General features: G+C 37.4%; 1 protein-coding gene across 2 annotated transcripts in view; it reads right to left on the reverse strand.

The window, feature by feature from the left end:
• Positions 1–22378, reverse strand: part of mapk8ip1b (mitogen-activated protein kinase 8 interacting protein 1b) — a gene marked incomplete at its 3' end in the record, with an annotated part of 39720 nt that overhangs the window by 7089 nt on the left and 10253 nt on the right. For both annotated transcript variants that reach the window (XM_014010629.1, XM_014010630.1), the window contains 5 exon segments: positions 336–411; positions 2468–3583; positions 4531–4612; positions 9318–9575; positions 19627–19738. In XM_014010629.1, the coding sequence (XP_013866083.1) occupies positions 336–411; positions 2468–3583; positions 4531–4612; positions 9318–9575; positions 19627–19738 (1644 nt within the window).

The following is a 22378-nucleotide window of genomic DNA, read 5'->3' on the forward strand; positions in this document are numbered from 1 at the left end:
GAGTATGAAAACACGGTACTTGAAACTGAATGGTTAATAGCTATTGTAGTCCAAGCAGGCCTTTGCAAAACTGATACTGTGTTCACTATTGCCATGACAACCAATATTTGATTTATTGTGCAGCCCTATTGCACATGCTCATACAATAAGAATCACACAATCATACAAAAGATGCAAATGTATTTTTAAAATTGTTTCTATAGTTTGTAACATGTTTATTATTGCAGCAAACATCCGCAAGTCAAAATAGCACTTTTATTTTACATCCATAATTTATTCTCTGCTGAAATAATGAGTTTTTTTATAATGATGATGATGATGGTGAACTTCTTTACCTGTAAACTGCTCTGTGAGTCTGATCTGTCTCTTCTCCATTTATGACACAAGAACACAAGCCAAAGGACTCAGCACCTACAACACAATAAAACAGACATAAAATGAGCGGCAGTGACAGACAAAAAAATAAACAAATAAATAAAAAGTGTTTGATTCAGTTTTTTGTTTCAGGGGGTCAAAACGGCCACTTCACTTCCACTTGCAACAACAACCAACCAGTGCACGAAGATAATCCAACTGAGGCACAGTCAGTTCTTGTGGAAGCACACAAGCACTTTAATGGGCTCATAAATCACACTGTAATTAGGTGTGAACAGATGAGCATTGTGCGTTTGTACCTACATTCCCCTKGGATCCCCAATTCCCACCTGTGCTCTGACAATAAGCTAAAGTGCTGTTTAGAAAGAAGAATTGAAAAAAGGCACACAAGGAAAACAAAAGGCAAGATAACTATTCATCTTACCATTCTTTCATTTTGTTGTTTTTTAACACATAATGTGCCAAATTATTCCAAACCATTACCAGAATACGGCTGACACACTAACTGGKTAGTAGATGGATATTTGGGCAATAAACAGAGAAGGGGAATAGTGTTATAGAACCTAGTTTAACACATGACTCATTCCTTATTTCTGCTCACAGCCGATGTGTTAAGATTGCAATACAGTTCACCATCCATACTGGAAGCAGTCGAATGGCAACATGTTSGTTGCATGCTGTACGCATGCTTAAGAATGAATGTATGGTTCTGCAACATCAGTTCGGATTATCTTCACGCAAGACTAATCCTGAATCAGCAGGGTACACTAGGACAGCTAGGTGGGGCTGCTGGAACTTGGTGGTGTATTGATAAGGCTGCAGATCTGYGTCCAGGTTGGGACATGAAGGGCACCAGGTGCAATACAATGGTCAAATCTCTCGTGCAAGTTCACTCACTGTGATGACCCCTGCAGGACGGAGCAGCTGAAAGAAAAACAACTACTACAGCTTTTTCTTTCTGTACAATGCCAAGAAAAAAAGAAAAAAATATGGAGGAGTACATGCTTTATACCTTTTGCAGCTTGTACCTGAACTTATATTTTAGTTTGGTAATGATTGTTTAAGAAGAATACTGTATATTTAGCTCAAGGGCCTGCTGTGCACACAATTCTAGGTGGTAGTTTTGTTTTGTTTATTTATTTCAAATATGGTTCTAAGTTATGTGTAAAGGAACACAACCCACATAATTTGTCTGGCCTAGTTCTGGCCCACACAAAACATTAAGGCTCTGTTTAYACTACAATTTTCTATGGAAACATTAGAGTTTTTTAAATGTTTTTTGGAGTGAATAAGGAAATGAACAAAAAAAAAAACCCATAAAAATCATGTGGATCCACATTATAGGTGTGCCTGGCAGGGCTGCCAAAGAGGACATGATAAATTGTTGTACTCTCCCTTTAAAATGATTGTATTTTGACCCAAACTGTCATTTTTGATGAGTGAGGCTGTTGTAAAATGAGGTGTGTGTTGGGTTGGGTGAAAATGTGCACAGAGGAGGAGGGGCTAAAAGGCGTGTTTTATGTTGTTCTGGAAACTCTGACGCTGGTCTCAGACATGCACTGATCCTGCAATAAACCAACATTCTTTCTGATCTGATCATTTATGAATTATTATTTAACAATTATTTAATTTAATTATTTTTTTATTTTAATTTCAATTATTTTATTATTTTAATTGTGGTGTCTAGTTAATGAATGGGCCAGCATCACATAAACCAAACCACAACTGGGCCATCTTAAAGTATACAGCATGCCATCTTAAAAATAGTGCCATCATTGCCAGACCTGGTCCACATCCGGTTGACAAACCACTTGCCATGCCAACAGTACATATCTGTCTGCTATGTGGAACAGTGTATTAGAATGAGTTCTTGATATACAGTACATATGAGGCTACCATTTAAACAAACCAGCAGAAATGTATTAGCTTTTCTTTGCATGCTGTGTGTTTTTTTTTAAATTTATAAAAGACAAAAAAGGTTTTCCCAAATCCATTGTTTTGTTTTCCACTCTGCATTAAAATTTTTTAGTGTTTGGAGTAGAGTTTTTCTCTTGTATCCAGAAGGTTGTTTCTGAGAATGGCAGGTACTTACTGGAGGACCGAGAGCGGCCGTTCATGAAGACGTTGAGGAACTTCTTGGAAAAGTGCAGGTCATCCTCGGAGGTGGAGTCTCCAGAGAGACAAGCTGTGGCCTCCCTCTGCACTCCACCTGTCCGATGATCCTCGTCTTCATCTTCCTCGTACTCCTCCCCGATGGCAGACTCGTAAGGGGAAGAGAGACAGTTGTCGTAGAYGGTGGCTGAGTCGCTGTCATCACTGTAGCCTTGGTAACACTGCCGAAGACTGATGAGCTCTAGCTGAGAGTGCTCATCCACCACAAGTGTGTATTTGACCGAGTCATATGTTAAGCTGCTGGCCTCGGAGTTCATGGTAGTCCTTAGTGGAACAGATTTTCTGCCACTGCCATCTCCCTTCCCTCCCACCTTTGTCGTCTTTCTGTCCATTATTATCCTGTCTACGTCCTCATCCTCCCCACAATAGCTTTCATCGGTGGCGTCCACATACTCTACAGATGACCCTGCTCTCAGCGTGGCCCCCACCCCCTTTAAGCTGAGGTCCAGAGCATGAGAGGGGGGAGCTGAAATAGCCATGCTAGGTGGGGTGATGAGAGACTCCACACAGGAAGCATATGAAGGTGGGGGKACGTACAGTTCGTCCTCCTCAAAAATTGAAGGATTTGTCCGGTCTGGGAGGGGCTGATAAGGAGGAGGACCCTCTGTATCGGAGCTTATGGACATGCGTCCTTGTTCAGTCTGCTGTGAAAGGAAAGGTCGGTCCTGTGCATTGGGGGGTTCTAAGGGGTCGGTGGAACGGTGGACCGGGGTCAGGTAAATCTCCTCCGTGGGTTCCAGATGAATATCCGTGTGGTATCGAATCCTCTCTCGATGGTGCCCAGGGCAGTCCGACTTCCCCGCCGGGTATAGAGGAGCTGGGGTGTAGTTCTGTGGCGGCGGAGGCTGAGGTGGCTTCTCCTGTAGCTTGGAGCGAGTCACGGCTCCTGCGCTCGAGCCGTGCAAATGTCCCGATGTGCGGCCGTGCCTGCAGGGGGCGTCGGTGGAAGTGCCGCGGTCTTTGGTCTGCGCTCCCCCAGTCTGAACCTTGTCCTCATCACTCAGGCAGCGGTGCTCGCGAGGAGGGGTGAGGTCGCCTGCAGGCAGAGCGGACACAGACAAGACCACAGAGATGGCCACGCAGACACACACGCAGACACACAAGCATAAACAGAGGCCAGATGCACACACAGAGTAGACGCACATGATGAAGACATGCAGACGGGACCGACAAAGGAACACAAAGACGGCCATGAAGATGGACAGACAGGACGGCAAAGTGAAGCGCAGAGCAGAAAGAGAGATGAGTAAAAATGGTTAGATAATATTAGGATTACCCATTTAAATCCACATTACTTTTCAAATACACGTTATGTCACAGAGTACGTCATAATCCACTGCCAGGAAATCAAAGCACATTATTTCACTGCGATGCAGCACTGGTACTTCCTAACAACAGGTGATGGACACAATTCAAATTTTAAAGAACAGAGGACTGAATTTCAGCTTGGTCTTTTATCAAAACACATTTATTTGTTAAACTGGATTCAATTCASGCAATATTCCTGAAAACAGATTCTCTCTGATCAAAAAAAAAAAAAAGATTAAATACCATGAGACTTTTAACTCTGTTGTACAAATGGCAAACACAGAGCCACAAATGGAGTCACATTAGCAGGAAATTTGAATTATCTCCGTTCCCTTGAGGCTCTGAGAGTTGTGACAATGAGCTTTGATGATACGAACTTGGCTAAAACACAAACTCACAGCTCATATGAGCCCTTCTGTTAGCACCACTTAGTGGTCACTCCAAGCCTTCACACTGTCCATAAACACAAACCATACACAMAATGAATATCACACACCTCACCAGTGTTAGAAGCAAAAAAAAAGGAGCTATGATGACTAGACAGAAACATTCTCTGCAGAATGTTGTCRTTTATCAGATAGGGGTGACAAGTAGTGAGGGTAAATAAAAAATGAGTAAAGAAAAAAACTTTCTCTTCTGAAGATCTGATAAGACAAATGAGAAATAAAATCTTACCAGTTTTAAGGGGTGAGGATGAGCCCGAGACCTTTTCCTGCCAGCTGTATTTTTTTCCTAATGAGTTGTTGTTTAAGGTGTCCTGAAATAAAAAAAGGAAGAGAGGGAGGTGGTAAGAATGAAAGATGAACGAAGGATACTCAGATAAGGAGAGTGAGGAAGAGAAGTTTGGTCAATGATTCTGCAATGATTCTGAATTCTCGGCACAAAGTGTGCAGCATTAGTGTTGTTTTTAGCTCTCACGTGCACTTGAACATGCCTACGCTCGCGCGCGCGTGCGCGCACACACACACACACACACACACACACACGCACGCACGCACGCACACACACACACACACACACACACACATATACTAATCCTTTGATTCTGATGAATGAGCAGGGATTCTTTTGTCCATGCTACGTGGTGTGCATTTAAAGAGAGCAGACCTTTTATGGAAGCTATTGGGAGCACTCACACAGTAGGAGCCTGTTGAATGCACGGATATGGGAAAACAGTCATAATGCTTACTAAGGACTTTTTGTTGTTTTAACCATTTTAAAGTACCAGTCTATATGAATTATAACATTGTGATCATATTGTATCCCTACGATATGCATTTGTGCAAAAAAAAAAAAAAAAACTGAAAAACTAAACCAGAAAAGTCAAACAACTATTGCAATTTGCTAAGATTCATCTGTGACATACAGTACAAGAGGTTTACAAACTAAGGCAGTGTTTAATTTCAGTGGTTTCAGCCCATACAGAACCTGGCCCACAGAGGCGACACTCTTTGAAGTCCAGGTAGGCTAAACACAGCTGGTAAATGAGATGGTCTAGTCTTTGGATGAAGTATGTTTGCATTATCAGAATACTTTATTGATCCCTGAGGGAAATTACAGGTATTACAGCTACAACCATTCAGATCAGAGAAATGTGAAAAGAAAGTAATAAGCACACTAGAATAAAATAAGTACAAACACCCAGGATTACAAAATAAGCACACGTATGTACACATAAACAATGTGCAATAAAAATATATTAAGAAAATGTGTACAGCATGGCATATTGCACGTTCGGCGAGTGTCATGGTTAAACACAGTAAATTAAATGGTCTGTACTTATATGGTGCCTTTTTTACTGAACCAGGACACTCAAAGCGCTTCACACTACAATCTGTGTCCTCATTTACCCATTCACACAGCACTCTACTAGATCTCCTACAAATCTAACATGTAGAATCATCTATGGAGACTAATCAGTGCCAGTCACATTCATACACTGATGGGACACACATCAGAGGCATTAGAGGTGAAGTGTCTTGCCCAAGGACACAACAACTGAGACAGCCGGACGGGGGATCGAGCCAGCGACCTTCAGGTTCTAGGACAACTCCCCAAACCACTCTGCCACAGCTGCCCCAAATATAAAATAAAGACTAAAAATAATGAAATGTACAGATGTATTAATGTAAATGTACAGATGATCTAGTTTCACATGATTAGGCAGGAGTTATAGAGTTTGAAAGCCACTGGTAGGAACGACCTCCTGTGGCGCTCTGTGGTGCATTTTGGTGGAAAGAGTCTTTCGCTGAATGTGCTTCTGTGACTCTTTACTGTGTTGTAGATAGGATGGTAAACATTGTCCATGACTCTCCACGCACTACCCCATTACCATGGGGTTATGTTTTATATTACATCACTCATAAAGGCCTAAAATSTAAAAATGCACTGGAACATGTAGTCACACATCTTTTAAAGGGAGGTATAACTTCCCAAAATTCAATGTGTTTTTAAAAATATTACATGTAAGGACACCAAGGACATTAATAATTTGAATTTAGCTCCAGTATCAGCACTATGGCTTTATTATATTATTGTGAAATGTTATTTTAATGTGGCTTCAGTTGAAAATTAAGTTTTTAATATACTGTATTCTGTTTAAAATTACTCATCTGGCTTTCACTGTTCWTGTTCATTGTTCGTGTTCGTTGTTATACAACGATCTGCTTAAATTGTGCATTATATTTGTACATAAGCCTGTACAATTTATACATGTAAAATAAGATTAAAAAAATCTCCACTGTCAGTACTTGTAATTGCATGTTTACCATTACATTGCAGCACAAATTTTATCAGCTATATTTCTATACAATACATTTTCCATGTAGTACTATGWGGTGATTTTCTAGGACACACAGCGTCAGAATGGCTGACTCACTATACAGGGAATTATATAGTTCCCTGTATAGTGTGGCCAATTAAAACATATCATGAGTGGCCAATTAAAACACAGTCATGAGCTTCCTTTTTTCCCATTCGGTACATTTCTGTGTACTTCAAATGACTCATTAAGTAAAATGTTGAGCCCTTTTCATAACACCACCTGTTTCCAGTGCATAATTTAATCAATATTAGAAAAGATCTCTAATTTGCTGAGTCATAGTCCTTTTTGAACAGTCTTATTTGAGGATCTAAGACTGCTGGCTTGCACGCAGACACAATACGATCCAAACGACAAGAGGTGGAAGCTCCTGTGACGACAGCATGTTACAAAAAAGATATTGTCCTCCTCCTCACCCTACCCACACATGACTCACATCTTCACTACGTATATGAGGAGGAAACTCAGTTGTTGCTGTGGTAACAAGTGARTCAGCAGGTGGGAAGGAACAGAACGGAGCTCATTAGCAAAAATATTCAACGTTGTGACAAAAAGAGCTTTGAGTGTGTGTGTGTGTGTGTGTGTGTGTGTGTGTGTGTGTGTGTGTNGTGTGTGTGTGTGTGTGTGTGTGTGTGTGTGTGTGTGTGTGTGTGTACTTGACTTGTTTTGACTTGCTTATCAGGAAAACCCCTAAAAATAAGCCTGAATCTTTTTTTTTTTGTGTTTTTTATTAAGGATTTATTGACATTTTTTGAAAGAGCAAACCTGCTATTAAAATAGCTTTGCTAGAGTGCTGGGAAAACACTTTCCCAGCACTCTAACAGTGTTTCATCCTTACACTGCTTTACCAGTTTTRACCAGCCTCTTCACATCTTTTGCTTCAGTTGTACACACATTTCACACACTACACTGCACATGTTACAAATAAATGACATAACTGCTTGCCACAACTGGCATCTCTRGGCTCCTCTTTGCTCCTGCCACAGATCATGTCAGGGACACTTTTTCAYGCACAGCTAATCTGAAACAAACATGCAGATGTTCAAGCTTCTCTGTGTTACTCTAAAACAAATAATAATGCTTTGTTGTATAAACGTTATGCTCCTTTGCTTCTTTTCTGTTGTGGCAGTTAGCAAAATGCAGTTACGCAACACACCTTTCCACTCCTAAATGATTACCTGTGACTGAATTATTTCATCTGTATGTCAATGTATCTGTGTCAAACAGCTGTACCATGATAGTTTAGTACAAATACTAACGTGTTACATCCCTACTAATTTGATTTACATTTTAACTTGAAGCATGGGAATGTTTTGGGATCTTAAAGTTTAAGTTGTAGATCACATTAACTGTAAGGTTTTCACACACTGGTCAGCCATAACAAACACCTAATATTGTTTAATTTCTCCATACGAAGTCCTCTGAAAAATCAGAGCATGAGCAAATACTATCAGAGGATGATTTGGAGCGTATGGTACAATTATATAACTAATAAAAAGTGTGCGCTCTGTGCATTGTGAGGGCGTCTGGAACAATGCACAGATATAMTGTTAATAATCATTTGAATCCAAAACATATGTTTGGTCCACATTTGAAGTCTTTCACAACCTCCAAATGATTCTGAATCAGACAGGTCCTTACTCTTGAACAGTCTGAAGAAATATGGAGAAGCATAAGTGAATTAATGCTAATTGTTGTTTTGAGTCAGAGTTTTAAATTTAGCTTTGTTTTTAGTTTTTTTTGTGTGTTTTCAGTTGTTTTGATTTTTGTTGTAATTTACTTTTATTTTGAAGGTATTTTGGGTATAAGAGTTATTCTTCTTCTGCTGCCTTTCATTTTATTTAGATTTTAACTTTGATTGCATGTTTTTTTTGTTGTGTATTGTTACAAATAAAAATGAATACATGATTCTAAAGAATAATGTATGAAACAGTGGGTGGATTTTTTTGACACGTCTTCCAGTGACAGCAGCAAATAATTCACTGTCCTGCCCATGGACACTTCAACACATCATACAGCTAAGTATAGCTCTGCCAGCTGCCAGACTGATATTAAAGAACTTGAGCTGATCTGAACAMGGGATCTTTGGAGATAAAAACTATTTTTCTTTTGTTTGTTTATTTCTAGTGTTTGTAGGCACATATTTCTGTATATTCTTGTTCAGTTWGTTGTATTCTGTTTCCCACAATCATTTGTTTTAAGCACAAAGTACATTCTGTAAYATTAAACCCTAAATGCATGGTGAAGCTTAAAAGTTAACCTAAACTGCACTTTGTAGACATGGTGACATCCTTCTTCCTTTGAGTTCTAACATATATKGGGATACTGAACAAAAACACACAGTCTCAAGCTTTGGTAACATTCAAGCACTAACAGAGCCAGTCACTAGGGTAAAAATAAACCCAATGTGTTTCTTGACAATTGAAGCTATTGTTCAGTCCTGAAAACATCCTGTCAGAAAAAAACAACTGTAGCTGAACCAATGTTTATGTCAAGCAGTTTTCTTTCTATTATAAAAATCAAAAAGGCAGACAAACAGAGATAAGCTTTCCTCTAATAATTTGTTGTGTRTCAGTATTTAGCTGTCCATCTATGAGAAGCCGTGCTTGTGTGTGTAGGTAAGGTTAATTCAGGCAAATACCTGTGTGCGTGGCACAACCGGGAAGAGGTTAAGAGTCGTGGGTCTCTTGGGCCGGTAAGTATCCATGGTGGCAGATGCTGCAGGGTCCTTGGTGACCGCCGAGGGTGCGACAGAGGATGCCTTTGAGGACTCTTTATCGCTGTGGTAACCGTCGGCGCCGTCGATAAGCTCCAAATGCAACATCTCTGCCTGAAGCTGGCCAACGGCTCCCAGCTCCATCCTCCCTGACGTGCTATTGGTTCCTCGCCTCATGCGGCTCTGCGGAGATTGGAGGCGAAATGGCGTCAGTCAAAGCAGAGGAACGGAGGGTGAGACAGAGAGAGACTGTGTGCACGGGATGAGGAGACTGAGCCGGCCAATTAGAAGCTCCTCCTCTCTTCAGCAACAACACTATCACTGAGCTGCTTAAAGAAAAAAAAACAGAGAGAAACTATTTATAGACTCCGCTTCTCCAAATGATAGTATTTACATCAAATTTTAGAGTGTAAATGAACACTTCTTTCTGTATATTGAATTAACTTTTTGTWGCAATTTTAAATTGTTGGAGAAATTCTCACCTGACCTCTTAATGTCTCTAGGTTAAATTCATTGAAAGGCTTTCTAGTTTAAGGAGGTTATCACGGTGCTAAACACCCAGTAATGGCTTATGTGACGTGCTGATTCATTTGATGCAGATGCGATGGTAGTGACTGGCTTCTAGGAGCAACAAATTAAACACGTCATGTTGCTAGATGATAAAATATTCGAACTACAACATGTATTAGTTTGTATCTACGCCAACCATCATTATCAGTCAGTGTCTATACCACAGTGTTCTATCCTATTGTGTTTGGTCATCTTTAATCCCATTTTTAATTAAATAATACAAGTGTCTACTGTGTGCCTGTGTAATGTCTAAGATAATCATGTTTTTTTTGTCATTAGCAAATTTCTTCTTAACATTTTTTTAGTTAATTTTCATGAATTCTATTTTAGGATTAATTATCTCTTCATTAATTTTTTACATCTTATTTGCATCAATATCTGACAGCTTAAATATGGTTAGACATGTCATGATTTGTGGCTCATTTAAACATTAATTTTAACAGAAAATAACAAAAAATATATGTGAAGTTCTAAAATTTTCATGATCCATTATGATGGCGTGCAAATAAACCAAGCAAATAATATAGCTAATACAGTACATAGCGAAACAAAACAAACATAAAAAAACGAAACAAAAAATCCCAAATTGAAACAAACAAAAAGGAAAAAATAAAAAAAAACTGGGCATTTAGCAGATTTTGCCTTTAAAAAAACTCAACCAAAAGTGAATAAAATGTGTAAATAGAGGAAGACGTTTCCTATTTGACTCTATCTAAATTTAATCAGCTCTTACATATAGACAGTCTTATAGTTAGAGAAAATGCTAATTTCACACAAGATACATTTTTAAGAATAGCTAAAGTACATTTTCAGAGCAATAGTTGTAAAAATGTTTTGGCCAAAGAACAAGAAAATCTTATTTTATTTTTTTCTCCAGATTGAGGTTACATTTCTGACAAAATCGGAACAACTGACACACATAAGCTTTTTGCCAGARACATTAGGTCAAAGGTCAAAGAGGTCGTGGAGTTTGCTTCAGTTACCATCAGGCCAGCAGGCACAAAGCACCAACTCCTCCAATTGGCTTTGACATTGACTCACTAAGCCTATTATAGTCTTTAACTCTCTTTGCTTCACATGCAAAGTTCAGTTGCTTCTTAAAAAATACAGAACATGAATTTGAAAAATAAGCATATGTCTTAACATATCTTTAATTACAAAAACTTTATAATATCAAACTTCAGATAGATATGCTTTGTCTGTTTCACAGCAGCTCAAGTCTAAGATCAATCAAAACAATCAAGCTCACATTTAACTACCGTATTTATTCATGTATAATACAATCTCAATACAACCCCSMCTTTTTTTGAGCTTAGAAAGCATAAAAAAAGTAATCATCAAACTACCTCCATTTTATTTTAACAACATATGTACTAAAAGGTATTTTGACAACAAATACAGTATATATCAGCTGTAGCAGCATCAAATGAATTCTGGCATTTTACACAGTCCACCAGGATGCGCCAACACAAAAGTCAGAGACTTCATATGAGATTTGGGCCATCTTCTGGGGCAAAAGCAGATTACTTCCTTCWCGTGATTGCCCCCTCTGGTGGGAAAACTTTTTTCAGGGATACAAACTTTTTCAGAACACCGTAGACGGCCGCCATTACAGACGAACATGTTTGTTGTAGTTCCAGCAGTGGCCCGGTCACACGCTAAGGTCATTAGCTTGTTATCATTACTAAGGTGCAGGACTGCCTTTTTTCTTTTTTCACATCATGTCGCCTGCTTGGATCTGTTACTATCTCGCTCTGAAGCATGGAGGAGTGTCAGAGGTGAGCTTGTTTCAACTGCTTTTCACGACRTGGTCTCATTTCCGGACTCAGGCATTTTGCCGATACTTCTGTTAAAATACATAAGTTAAAATATTTATCCGAGTATAGTACTACTCCCCAACTTTATGGATGATTTAATGGATTAAATTTTACGTATTATACTTGAATAAATATGGTAATCCTAGAAAGCAAGAATTAAATGAATGCTTGCTTGCATTGTTTAGTTTACATTACATCATATATATGTTTATTTGAAAGTCAGAAAAGAGCAGGCCTGCTGTGCGACTGTGAGCCTTATGGTGACTGATTGAGAATAACGCTTTGTAGAASAGATCACATGGATTTTTTTGCTCTTTTATTCAGACTTCCAAATTACTGAAGACAATTTTGWTACAACTTTAAAAACACATTTAATTTATTTAGAACAATACAGGCCAACAGCCACATAAAATATACAGCGTGATAAATACTGTTGTAAAAGTAGAACAAATAAGCATTTCTTTCAACTTTTATAACTTTTTTAAACATGAAACACAGTTTCACTTGAAATGAAAACTGTAACACATTTAGTGGAGTATCAGTGTCAATATTGATACTGGTATCTATCGGTCCCGCGTATTGGCACATTTTTTACAAGTATGAATAGAAGTGAATACTGTGGATATAAAGTATRAATACTTGTAAAAACGCTGGTATCAGGACACCAATAACAACAGCCTAAATTGATGTTATAATGATGATAAAAAAGAAGCACTTTCCTTGCGTCAACCTGGGTTGAAGAAGCAGATTCCTCCAATTCCTAGTGTTGATTAAAACATTTTTCATTTAAAGCAGAAAAAAAGGTCTGTGTGATGGCAAAGATTTTGTTTTTCATTTAGTTGAACAATAAGAGCAACCTTCATTATTTTTAAGTGTCTATGACAGCAGATAATAAAAGCTTTCATTGCTCCTCATAATCTGTGTGTAGACTCTGCTTTAATGTCTTTCTGCAGTCACTTACATGGAACTGTCTATTTTCTCTAAGCCCACCCTGACATTTCAGTCTCACCAGCACTTCACACACGACAAATGACTCTTCATGAAATCCATTCACCCTTACATGTATGCATGGAAGCACTCTCCTCTCCCACTCTGGCCCTGAGTGGCTGTGGTGATGATGATACATGTTGTCATCTCATCTCTCTGAGGAACGTTAAATCTCTTTATGTTTTTGTCTGGACCCAAGCTGCTTCACATTAACCCCTCATGAGCACAGCCATGTGCACTCGGAATCAATTTACTTTAGTCATCTGGTCCCATAGAAAGGGATTTTGTTCTTATTTACTTTAAAGTAGGAGCTTTTTTAAGAAAAAAAAAACTACGAGACTATTAATGCATATGCATTTTGTTCTGTCAAAAATTACAAAAATTGGCTGAAATAAAAGTAAAACCAATTTTGAAAAAAGGCACCTAAAGATTCCTATCACACACAAATTTACTGGCTGATAAAACCTATCTTGCTTCTTTATAATTAAGCTTTGCTTTTATTTTATGAAGTATGACAAATAAATGTTTTCACTGCATCATTAAAATTTACATTCAAGTTTGAAAACTTCAGATGTTTTCTAAAAAAAATCAGTTTTCGTAGTATATGAAATAGTATATATATATATATATATATATATATATGCAGAACATTCTAACCCCTGTTAAGTCAGAAACCATCCCTGCCTGCTCTTTTTCCTGTTAATGATAAAGGTCTAAATAAGTGAATCTCTCCTTGAACACAGAGCTCAGAGAGCAACATGAAACTAAAATGTTGACTGAAAGCTGCTCAGTCAAATCACCACAACAGAACTGCTGCTCTTCTTTACTAAAGTCCTGATTTCATARCTAAAGTTATCTTACAAGTCAACATATTAAATATGTCAATTTTGTCATTTACATATGCTGGGATTGTAACTAATTTAACTAAACAATACTTACATTATCATAATCTACTGCATCCATCATTTTATCAAATCACAGCCCTTTGAATCATAACCAAATCAAATCAGGAGGTCCCTTATCATTTTTATTATTTCCACTCCTAGTACAAATAGGTTTGATGAATGATGGGTGGAACGGGCAATAAACTAATATGCATAAGTAGCTAGAATACAGTTTCGTAAGCTGTGCACACAAACACACAAAACAATTTACAAAATTTGGCTGCTCAAAAACAGGGTGCCCACAGATACGCAGATTTTCATATTTTACTACAATATTGAGACAAATATTAGTGGCCATGAGTCTCTAACAGTTGCAATGCAGAGATAAGACCATTAGCAATAGGTGACACTGACAATTTGAGCAGTTCTAGTTTTCAACCATGATAAGACAACATGATAATCTGAGACAACATTCAGCATTATCTAGCAGATGATCATACAGAACAATGCTACTTGTATTTTGTAACTACTGAACGTGTTTCTTATTCAAAATCAAAAGTGGTTTTCCAAAGCCTAAACTGGTAACGCATACTTCTCATGTTTGTGTAATGTACCTAATCAATGAAGAAAGGTATGGTTGTGTGCAGAGGCGTATAATGTACTTGAAGGGGAAAAAAACAACCAAGTTGAGTTAATGTAAAGCAATAAAATGCCCAATTTTCTCAACTCAGTTTAGTGGAACAAGTTGGCAAAACTTAGCTGAGCAAATTCAACACTTCAATTTTTTAGAGAGTGTAAACAACTCCTTTCATGATGAGTTCTGGTCATAATTAAATGTGTTGTGTGTAGATGTTACATTTTAAAGTAAATAAGTAAATGTATCATTTTCATGTTTTAAATGTAACAAAATAAAAATTTAAGTTGTGATTTAGAAACATACTGAGTTAAATTACAGATCCTCCAAAAATTATGTAAGTACTGTAACAAAGAAAATGCACTTTGTTGTTATTCACCTCTGATTGTGTGTGAAGCAATATTACTACATTTAGGTGACGAACACCAACACCTCATACAAAACCTTTTCAATTAGCAAGTTCAGAAAAAAAACAATGTTAGAAATTCTTGCTTTATAAACTATAACTAAACCTTTCATTAAGTTGTTCAAATATATTAATTGCCAGTAGAGTAAAAAGAAGAAGAATGTGGACTTTACACTCAACAACATTTGACAAAAGACCTATAGCTATTACACATAGCTTTAGGCATGCATAGCACCTACAACAATCATTTGTTGGAGAACTAATTTTCCAGTGTGAGGGTAAAAAAAAGTTTTTTATGATTTTTTTTTCTCATCTGTTTCAAAACTTCTGCGTGAAATATTTTAGTAGAGAATTTTAAAACAAATTATGACTCCCATTATGTTCTGTATGACCAGTTAAAATAAAAAAAGAACCTAAAGTACACAATCCATGATCAGCACTCACGCAGGAACAATGAAAAACAAAARAGATTACTGATACCAGCAGTGGCGGCTGGTCAATAGGGGGCCCACGTTCGCCACCTCCCGTACTTTTGGTACACAAAAATAAAATAAAAATAACAAAAGAAAATGTTATAAATGTTTCGACAAAATATCGTATATATGTTTTCTAATAAGCAAAATAAATTATTTATATTTACTGATATGTAAACTTGTTTTACTCATGAACATTTTCGTGTGAGTCACTTCCAGGTCACGCTRGGTTCGTAGCCCCAGACTCCCATATACAACTTATGTGAAGATTTTGGACATGCGCAGTAAGTCCCCAATGCAAATAATAGGGTGGCCTGGGTTCGCAGCTGACCTGCGAACTCAAAGCAGTACATAGTGGGTTCAACCCGTGTTGACGACTCAACAACGTCATATTAGTGTGACGGCCAGCAGGCAGAGATCACGAGGCGGATTTTGGAAACGAAACTAGTTGAGAAAATGGAGGAGAAAAACAACACAGTTARGTCCCTTATAGMTAAACATTTTCAAAGCAGAATATATGAGGAGAAACTTAAAGTGAAGTAGCTTGGACTGGATAAGCCAGACATAATAAAAYTGAGCAAGAATGGGGTGTAGTTAGATTGTGTTGGTGTTCCCTTTATTGTTGACCAGCATATAAGTAATGGTGAACACAACTCAATATAATATAAAGATATTTTTATGTTGTTTCTGTTTAGTTTTGTTTTTTGTAAATTACTATTGTTTGAATTTATTCTTGAAAAGCAGCAGATATTTAGATGATATTTTTCTTCTTTCTGCTGCCTTTCATTTTGTTGATATTTTTTCTTCTGTTGTGCATAGTTTATTTTGTTTTTTAATAAAATGAATACATTTTWAAAAAATATATAATTAATAATAAGTAAATAATTTGTTGCTTTTAAAATAATAATTGTTCTCTATATATAGTATAAAGCTCACTTGTAGCCATCTCCATATTGAATAAAATTTGTGCATTTATTGTTTTAGGTTTGTGACACCATCTTGCGCCATTCACAAAGCATCTGATCAGTGCTACACTGCTGCAGGCAGACAGGTTCCTGCAGGACAGTTCTTTGAAGCAGCACTGAAGACCAAGACACCTTCAGAGACTGTGACTCTGCTGAAGATTCTCATCACATCTCCTCTGACCACAGCTGGATCTGAGAGGAGCTTCTCAACACTGAAGAGAATCCAGACTTTCCTCAGGTACACAACATCACACCTCACTGCACTGACCATGCTATATAGAGAATAATCTGGTTAAAACATCCCTGACTTTAACCAGAGTCATGAAGAAATTTGCTTCTCAGTAACAGAAGAGCAAAATTTATGTACAAAAAATAAAACACTACATGACATTGTAATGCTGTTTTATTATTTTCATTTGTTTAATAAATACACTGTCGTGATACAACTTGGTACATGTTTGATTGCTTTTGGAGATGAGCCTATTTTGGAGTTGTAGCCCCCCCTGGAGAAAAATCCACCAGCCACCACATTTGACTCTTTCCTGGAAAAATACTGTCACCCAAACTTCTGATTAAAACAACCTTTAACAACGAACACACAACGATTCTACAGATACATTCCTGGCCTGAGGAGTCCAGACACAATGAACATAAGGCTTGTGGTTTCTGGTGTCACAGCTTCCTTGTTTGCCACTCAAAAGCACATTTTGAATTTTGATCCTTGCAAGGTCCCTGAGAGAGTATGAGTCATCAGCGTTCACACATCATATACATCTCTTGGAGAGTCATGTGAGCTATAACTAGCTCCCAGGTTAGGATAAGAAAAAGCAACGAAAGAGAACAGGCTTCTGAGCCTYGCAGTGATTTGTTGYATTTTTCTGTCACTCAGGCCTCAGCAGATAAAATAAGAGTCACAAATGTTGGCACCCCCTGCACCCTGTTGCCTAGGATACTGGAGCAGAGCTGAATGGAGGAGGAAGTGATGACGGTTCAGTGGGAACAGAGCAGGAGGGATCCGACAGAATAACAAGTGTACTTTTGGCTATTCTCTCCCTCCACACAGCTCCGTATGGTTGTATTTAACACTTGCTTCCATGTTTCATTTCAATATTTTCTGACAAACGTTTAGTTATTTGATACCTTTTAGAATCCAACCAACAGCTTTTAGTCAATTATTTAGACAACTAAAATAGAGCACTACAGTCAATTTGTTTTTGATCACTCTTCTCTGTGTCTGGCCAGTCACTTCTACACACAGAAAGTCAGCAGCATCATTTTGGGACAAAACACTAAAAACAACAATCTATGCTCTAAATATCCTGATGCATCTCAGTAATCCAGGTAAAACATCAAAAAGAAAAAAATTGTGTAGGTCTTCTGGACGGGTTCTTCTCTAATGAAACATTTCGTCTCTCCTCCAAGAGACTTCTTCAGTCTGAGAGTTTCAGGCAAAATTCAGGCTTTTAAGCCCTGCCTCCGTGTGACTGATACTCACATCACATGGCTATCGTTGACACCTAATTAACACTTATTGTTAATAGGGGGTGGAGTGATACTGGCAATGGCCGCGCTGTAAGAGGGGGACAACTGGAAACGGAGGCCTCCACCTCTGTTTAATGATGGACGGTCTTTCTTCACTAAAATGGCTTCTTTTACTCCTCTCTCAAACCAACGTTCCTCTCTATCAAGAATGAGAACATCCTCATCTCTGAAAGAGTAACCGCTGGCCTGTAAATGAGTGAAAACTGCAGAGTTCTGGCCATTAGACGTAGCTCGTCTGTGTTGGGACATTCTTTTGAACAGTGGCTGCTTTGTTTCCCCGATGTATAACWGGTCGCAGTCCTCCTGGCACTTAACAGCATATACAACATTGCTCGGTTTGTGCCGGGGCACCGGATCTTTGGGGTGAACCAGCCTTTGCCGTAATGTGTTTTGGGTTTGAAAGCCACTGGGACATCATGTTTAGAAAATAAATGTCTCAGTTTCTCCGAAACACCCGCAACATATGGAATAACCACTGGTTTGGGTCTGGGTTTGAGCCCAGTGGTTATTCCGTATGTTGCGGGTGCTTTATACTATGATCATCATATGATGAGAGGGAATGGACTTATAGCTGTTTTGCTCAAACCTTGAACATAACATTATGAGCAATCTAGGCAAAGCCATAAGATGTCATGCTATGTGTTGTGAATGACTCTCAGCTACTATCATACCAATTTTAGTTTAAAATCTGTAAAACTGACTGAATTCTAGTTATACAGGGACAACTGGTATAAGTGGGCTAGTAGGGCTACAACAAAAATATTAAACCTAATAAACACAAATTAAAAATATTGTATCACTTTTTTTAAAATTTACAACAAAACTGCTGCCAAACAGTCTAGAGAAATCTCAATCTTTCCAAAGGGATAACTTTTCACAAACCCGTTCATTTAATGTTTTTCCTGTTGAATGACTGACAGATGTCATGCCCCCTCAGTTTGCTRCTCATTGGAGCTAATTCTGTTTAACCTAAGGCCACAGGTTTAGTCAATAAGTGTGGACGTACAATGTGCCTTGAGCACAAGTGTTTTTGGTGTGGTTTAGTGAAGACTGAGTAGAAACAATGGTGAGCATGATTAACATAAACAAGGTTTATGTTATGGATTATTTGATACATTTCCTGTTTTCCTTTGTGTCTTTGGAGGAAAAACTGGAAGTGAACACGTTGGTGCCATATAAACCAAAGAATATTCAAATCCTGCAAAAGGGAAAACAAGCAAAACCAAAGTTTTTCTGTGAAATGACTTCAGCGAAAGGACTAGCTAAAGGCAATTTTAGCTAACAAATCTCTTTCCTGCTTGAAATTACAGTCAAAACACCTAATGCAGGGGAATTAATTAGACAACTGATAGGCTCTGTTTAAGCTTGATTTTTGGTGGTGGTTTGTTTTACAATTGTCTTTGTGCTAAACAACAAAGATATAATGCCAATTAATAGCAGGCTTTCTTTATTTCAAATTGGATGCTTTTGCTATGTTTGTTATGTTCTGTCTTCTTCCGAATGGGTGTTCTGAACTGTAATTTCATTGTGCTCTGTACAATGACAATAAAGGTATATCTTATCTTATCTTATCTTATCTTATCTTATCTTATCTTATCTTATCTTATCTTATCTTATCTTATCATATCTTATCTTATCTTATCTTATCTTATCTTATCTTATCTTATCTTATCTTATCTTATCTTATCTTATCTTATCTTATCTTATCTTATCGTATCTTATCTTATCTTATCTTATCTTAATCCAATCTGCAGCTTTTATACACATATATAATATACTGTTGTGGGAGTTTTAGTTCTGCTTAGCACAGAACTGAGCAGAGCTGTTGATAATCAGAAGCCAGTACCTTTTTATCAACACATACAGTATATACACACAACATGAGCATGAATCTCATTACCTGTTCAGGTATTAGGAACAAATTGTTGCATGTGAAACTCTCTGGGGGTATCTTACCTTTATATCTGGGCCATTGCAGTTGAGACTTATCCCTCGCTCATCAGTGATCTCTGTAATCTCTGACAGGTCATCATCTTCAAACTCATCCAGACTGATATCATGTGTCAACCTGATGAAGAGAAGTGGGATAAAGGTGAGCAGAGGAAGAGAGAGATGGGGCTGGGAGGTGGTGATCCCTTAGCACCTGATGGAAGCCAATTTAGAACTCTGATTGAATAACACACAAACATTAAAACTTATATATAACAAAATGCATATACACTCTAAAATGACAATGTTGAATTTACTTTAATTTTCAAAGAAAATGATTAAATTGCTTTACATTTACATTTATTTCTCAGTTGAGAGGAGCCGGTAGACATAACTCGGTTATGTAAATTCATCATTCACTTTTTAGAGTGTATATGTTATTTATATACTGTGTGTGATATTTATATATGAAATATAAACAAAATACCGCTTTTAATTGTGTCRTTTTGACAATTACTTGGATTTTTGAAAACAATTCTAAAAAATGTATAAAAACATATAGAAACAGTTCTAATTAAAATATTAGCAAATTTATTTGGACGTGTCCTTTAAGTTTTAGTGAACAATAATAAAAAATGCCATAATGTAGGAGAAATTATTAATAATACTGCACAGTGTTGTGATATGGCTACATGCTCTTTCATTTTTTTCTTCTTTTTCAAAATTCTTATATTAAAAAAACACATCAACAACAACTGACACACTGATTGACTTTTTGCTTCATGCTTTGGACACAGTTTTAACCATCTTTTAAATGAAACCATGGTACACTTGGAAACACAAGAAATTAAGTTGTGGAAAAAAGGACTGTTACTACAAATCCTTGCTGGTGGAAAAGGCTTGGAACTGTGGAGAGCCATTAGTTCTGTAACAGACAGTAATATATTTCAATATTAAGTTCCCGAAAGACAGCATCTCATAACACTTTGAAGCAGTAATTATTTTCTTAATTAAAATGTAAAAAAAGACGTCTTCTAAAAAAATAGTCATGTACTTTTTGAGACAATGATTGGTTTTTCACCATATCTGATCTTCCAAATCTGATCATCCTCCATTCCTTCCATATCTGGTCATTTCTTGGCCAAGATCCCATTTTCTAAAAGCCCCTTGGTATACTCTGCTGAGGAATAATGCTGTAAGAAACATCAGATGACAACAACACTGTAGGAGTGATGTTTCAGTTTATATCACAGTGGATTTGGGGTAATTTGTAGTGTTTTACTGACAACGGGAGACAACGGGGCAGCCAGCTGGCTATTTTGTGTCTTTATAGTGTGCCTCTCTGTGTGTATTAACCAAGGACAGTATGACCTTACGCTCAGGACATGATGTGACCAAACCAGCTCATTTGTCCTTAACTGAATCCAGATTTCAGTATCTCAGCATCAACACAAATATTATCCACAGCTCAGTGACAAGTGTAAGGATTTTGCATGCATCACACAAGGTCATTTATTAGTCATGTGAGAATTTTTACTTTTTTCATACACATACATTTATTGTGCCTGCAAGTTTATTATTCCAGAAAGTAAATAACATTTTAGACATGTTTTGCTATTTATAAAAGATAAAATGTCAAGTGACATTGTGGTCAGTGTGATGTCCTATTCCCCAAAAAGGAATAGACATATGCATTCCTTGCATGACTCTGCCATGAACGGTGATGGGAGTACATATCGTCCATCTTCTTTTAGGACAATGTTTTAAACCAAAAACAAAAGGCAGAGCTGTAGCCATTATGAGCAGAGCTCGTAAATAAAATTATGCAGGAGCTGATGAGATATTATGAGATGTGTTAGAACTCGAAGTACAAGTTGGGGATGATATTCAATTGCCTCTGCACCAAAGTTAGCTTAATATTTGTAAATGTGTCTACGTGTTAGCCATGTTTGTCTTTGCTAAGGCTGATTTGCTGTCATGACCATCTAGAATTAGGTTGAATCCAAATAATAATAAGTTTTAAATGCAAATCCAACGATTACCTTGTTAGAGTTTTTTTTTAAATATGTAATTGTTTACAAGATATTTTTGCTAAGAGATTGACAGTACTGGCTGTAACAAATGAGGCAAAAGTTAAACATAAAAATGTTTCACAATGTACAGAACTCAGACTATGTGTTGTGATTGACTCTCAACTACTACCATACCAAAACTTAGTGCAATATCTAAATCTTGAAGGAGCTAAACACAGTAAAGATTGCAGTGTTAAGCCAACTAATACTGATGGTGTCCTGTTATCAATACTAGTATCTGCATTGGGCCCAATACAAGCATATTTAAAAGTACTCCAACTCGTACAAAACACTACTAATACTACAAAACACTTGGAACAAATACCAACCATTTGATTTGATCCAGTAAGAGGCACTGTAGGTCTATAAGGAAGGAGAGCAACACTGTTTTAAATAAAATACTTAAACTCAGTATTGCTCAGTACAAAAACTGAAGTTCTCATACTCTGAGAAAAACTGATATTGCGACACCCTTAACTAATAGAGTTAAATTTGGTACCATAACTTTACTATGTACCCATTTTTGTATTTGCTAAGGTCAGCAGGCGTGACCATCTAAAATCAGGTCGAATCCAAAGGTTAATCAGTTGTAGACACACACCCATTGATTACTTTCTAAGATTGAGTTGGTCTAGTGGCTCATTAGACATTTTTACTAATACAAGCAAAGAGACACAGGCAAAAAATAATTAAATCACATTTTACTT

The sequence above is a fragment of the Austrofundulus limnaeus genome, unplaced genomic scaffold (assembly GCF_001266775.1).
Source record: "Austrofundulus limnaeus strain Quisiro unplaced genomic scaffold, Austrofundulus_limnaeus-1.0 Scaffold71, whole genome shotgun sequence".
NCBI classification, from domain to species: Eukaryota; Metazoa; Chordata; class Actinopteri; order Cyprinodontiformes; family Rivulidae; genus Austrofundulus; species Austrofundulus limnaeus.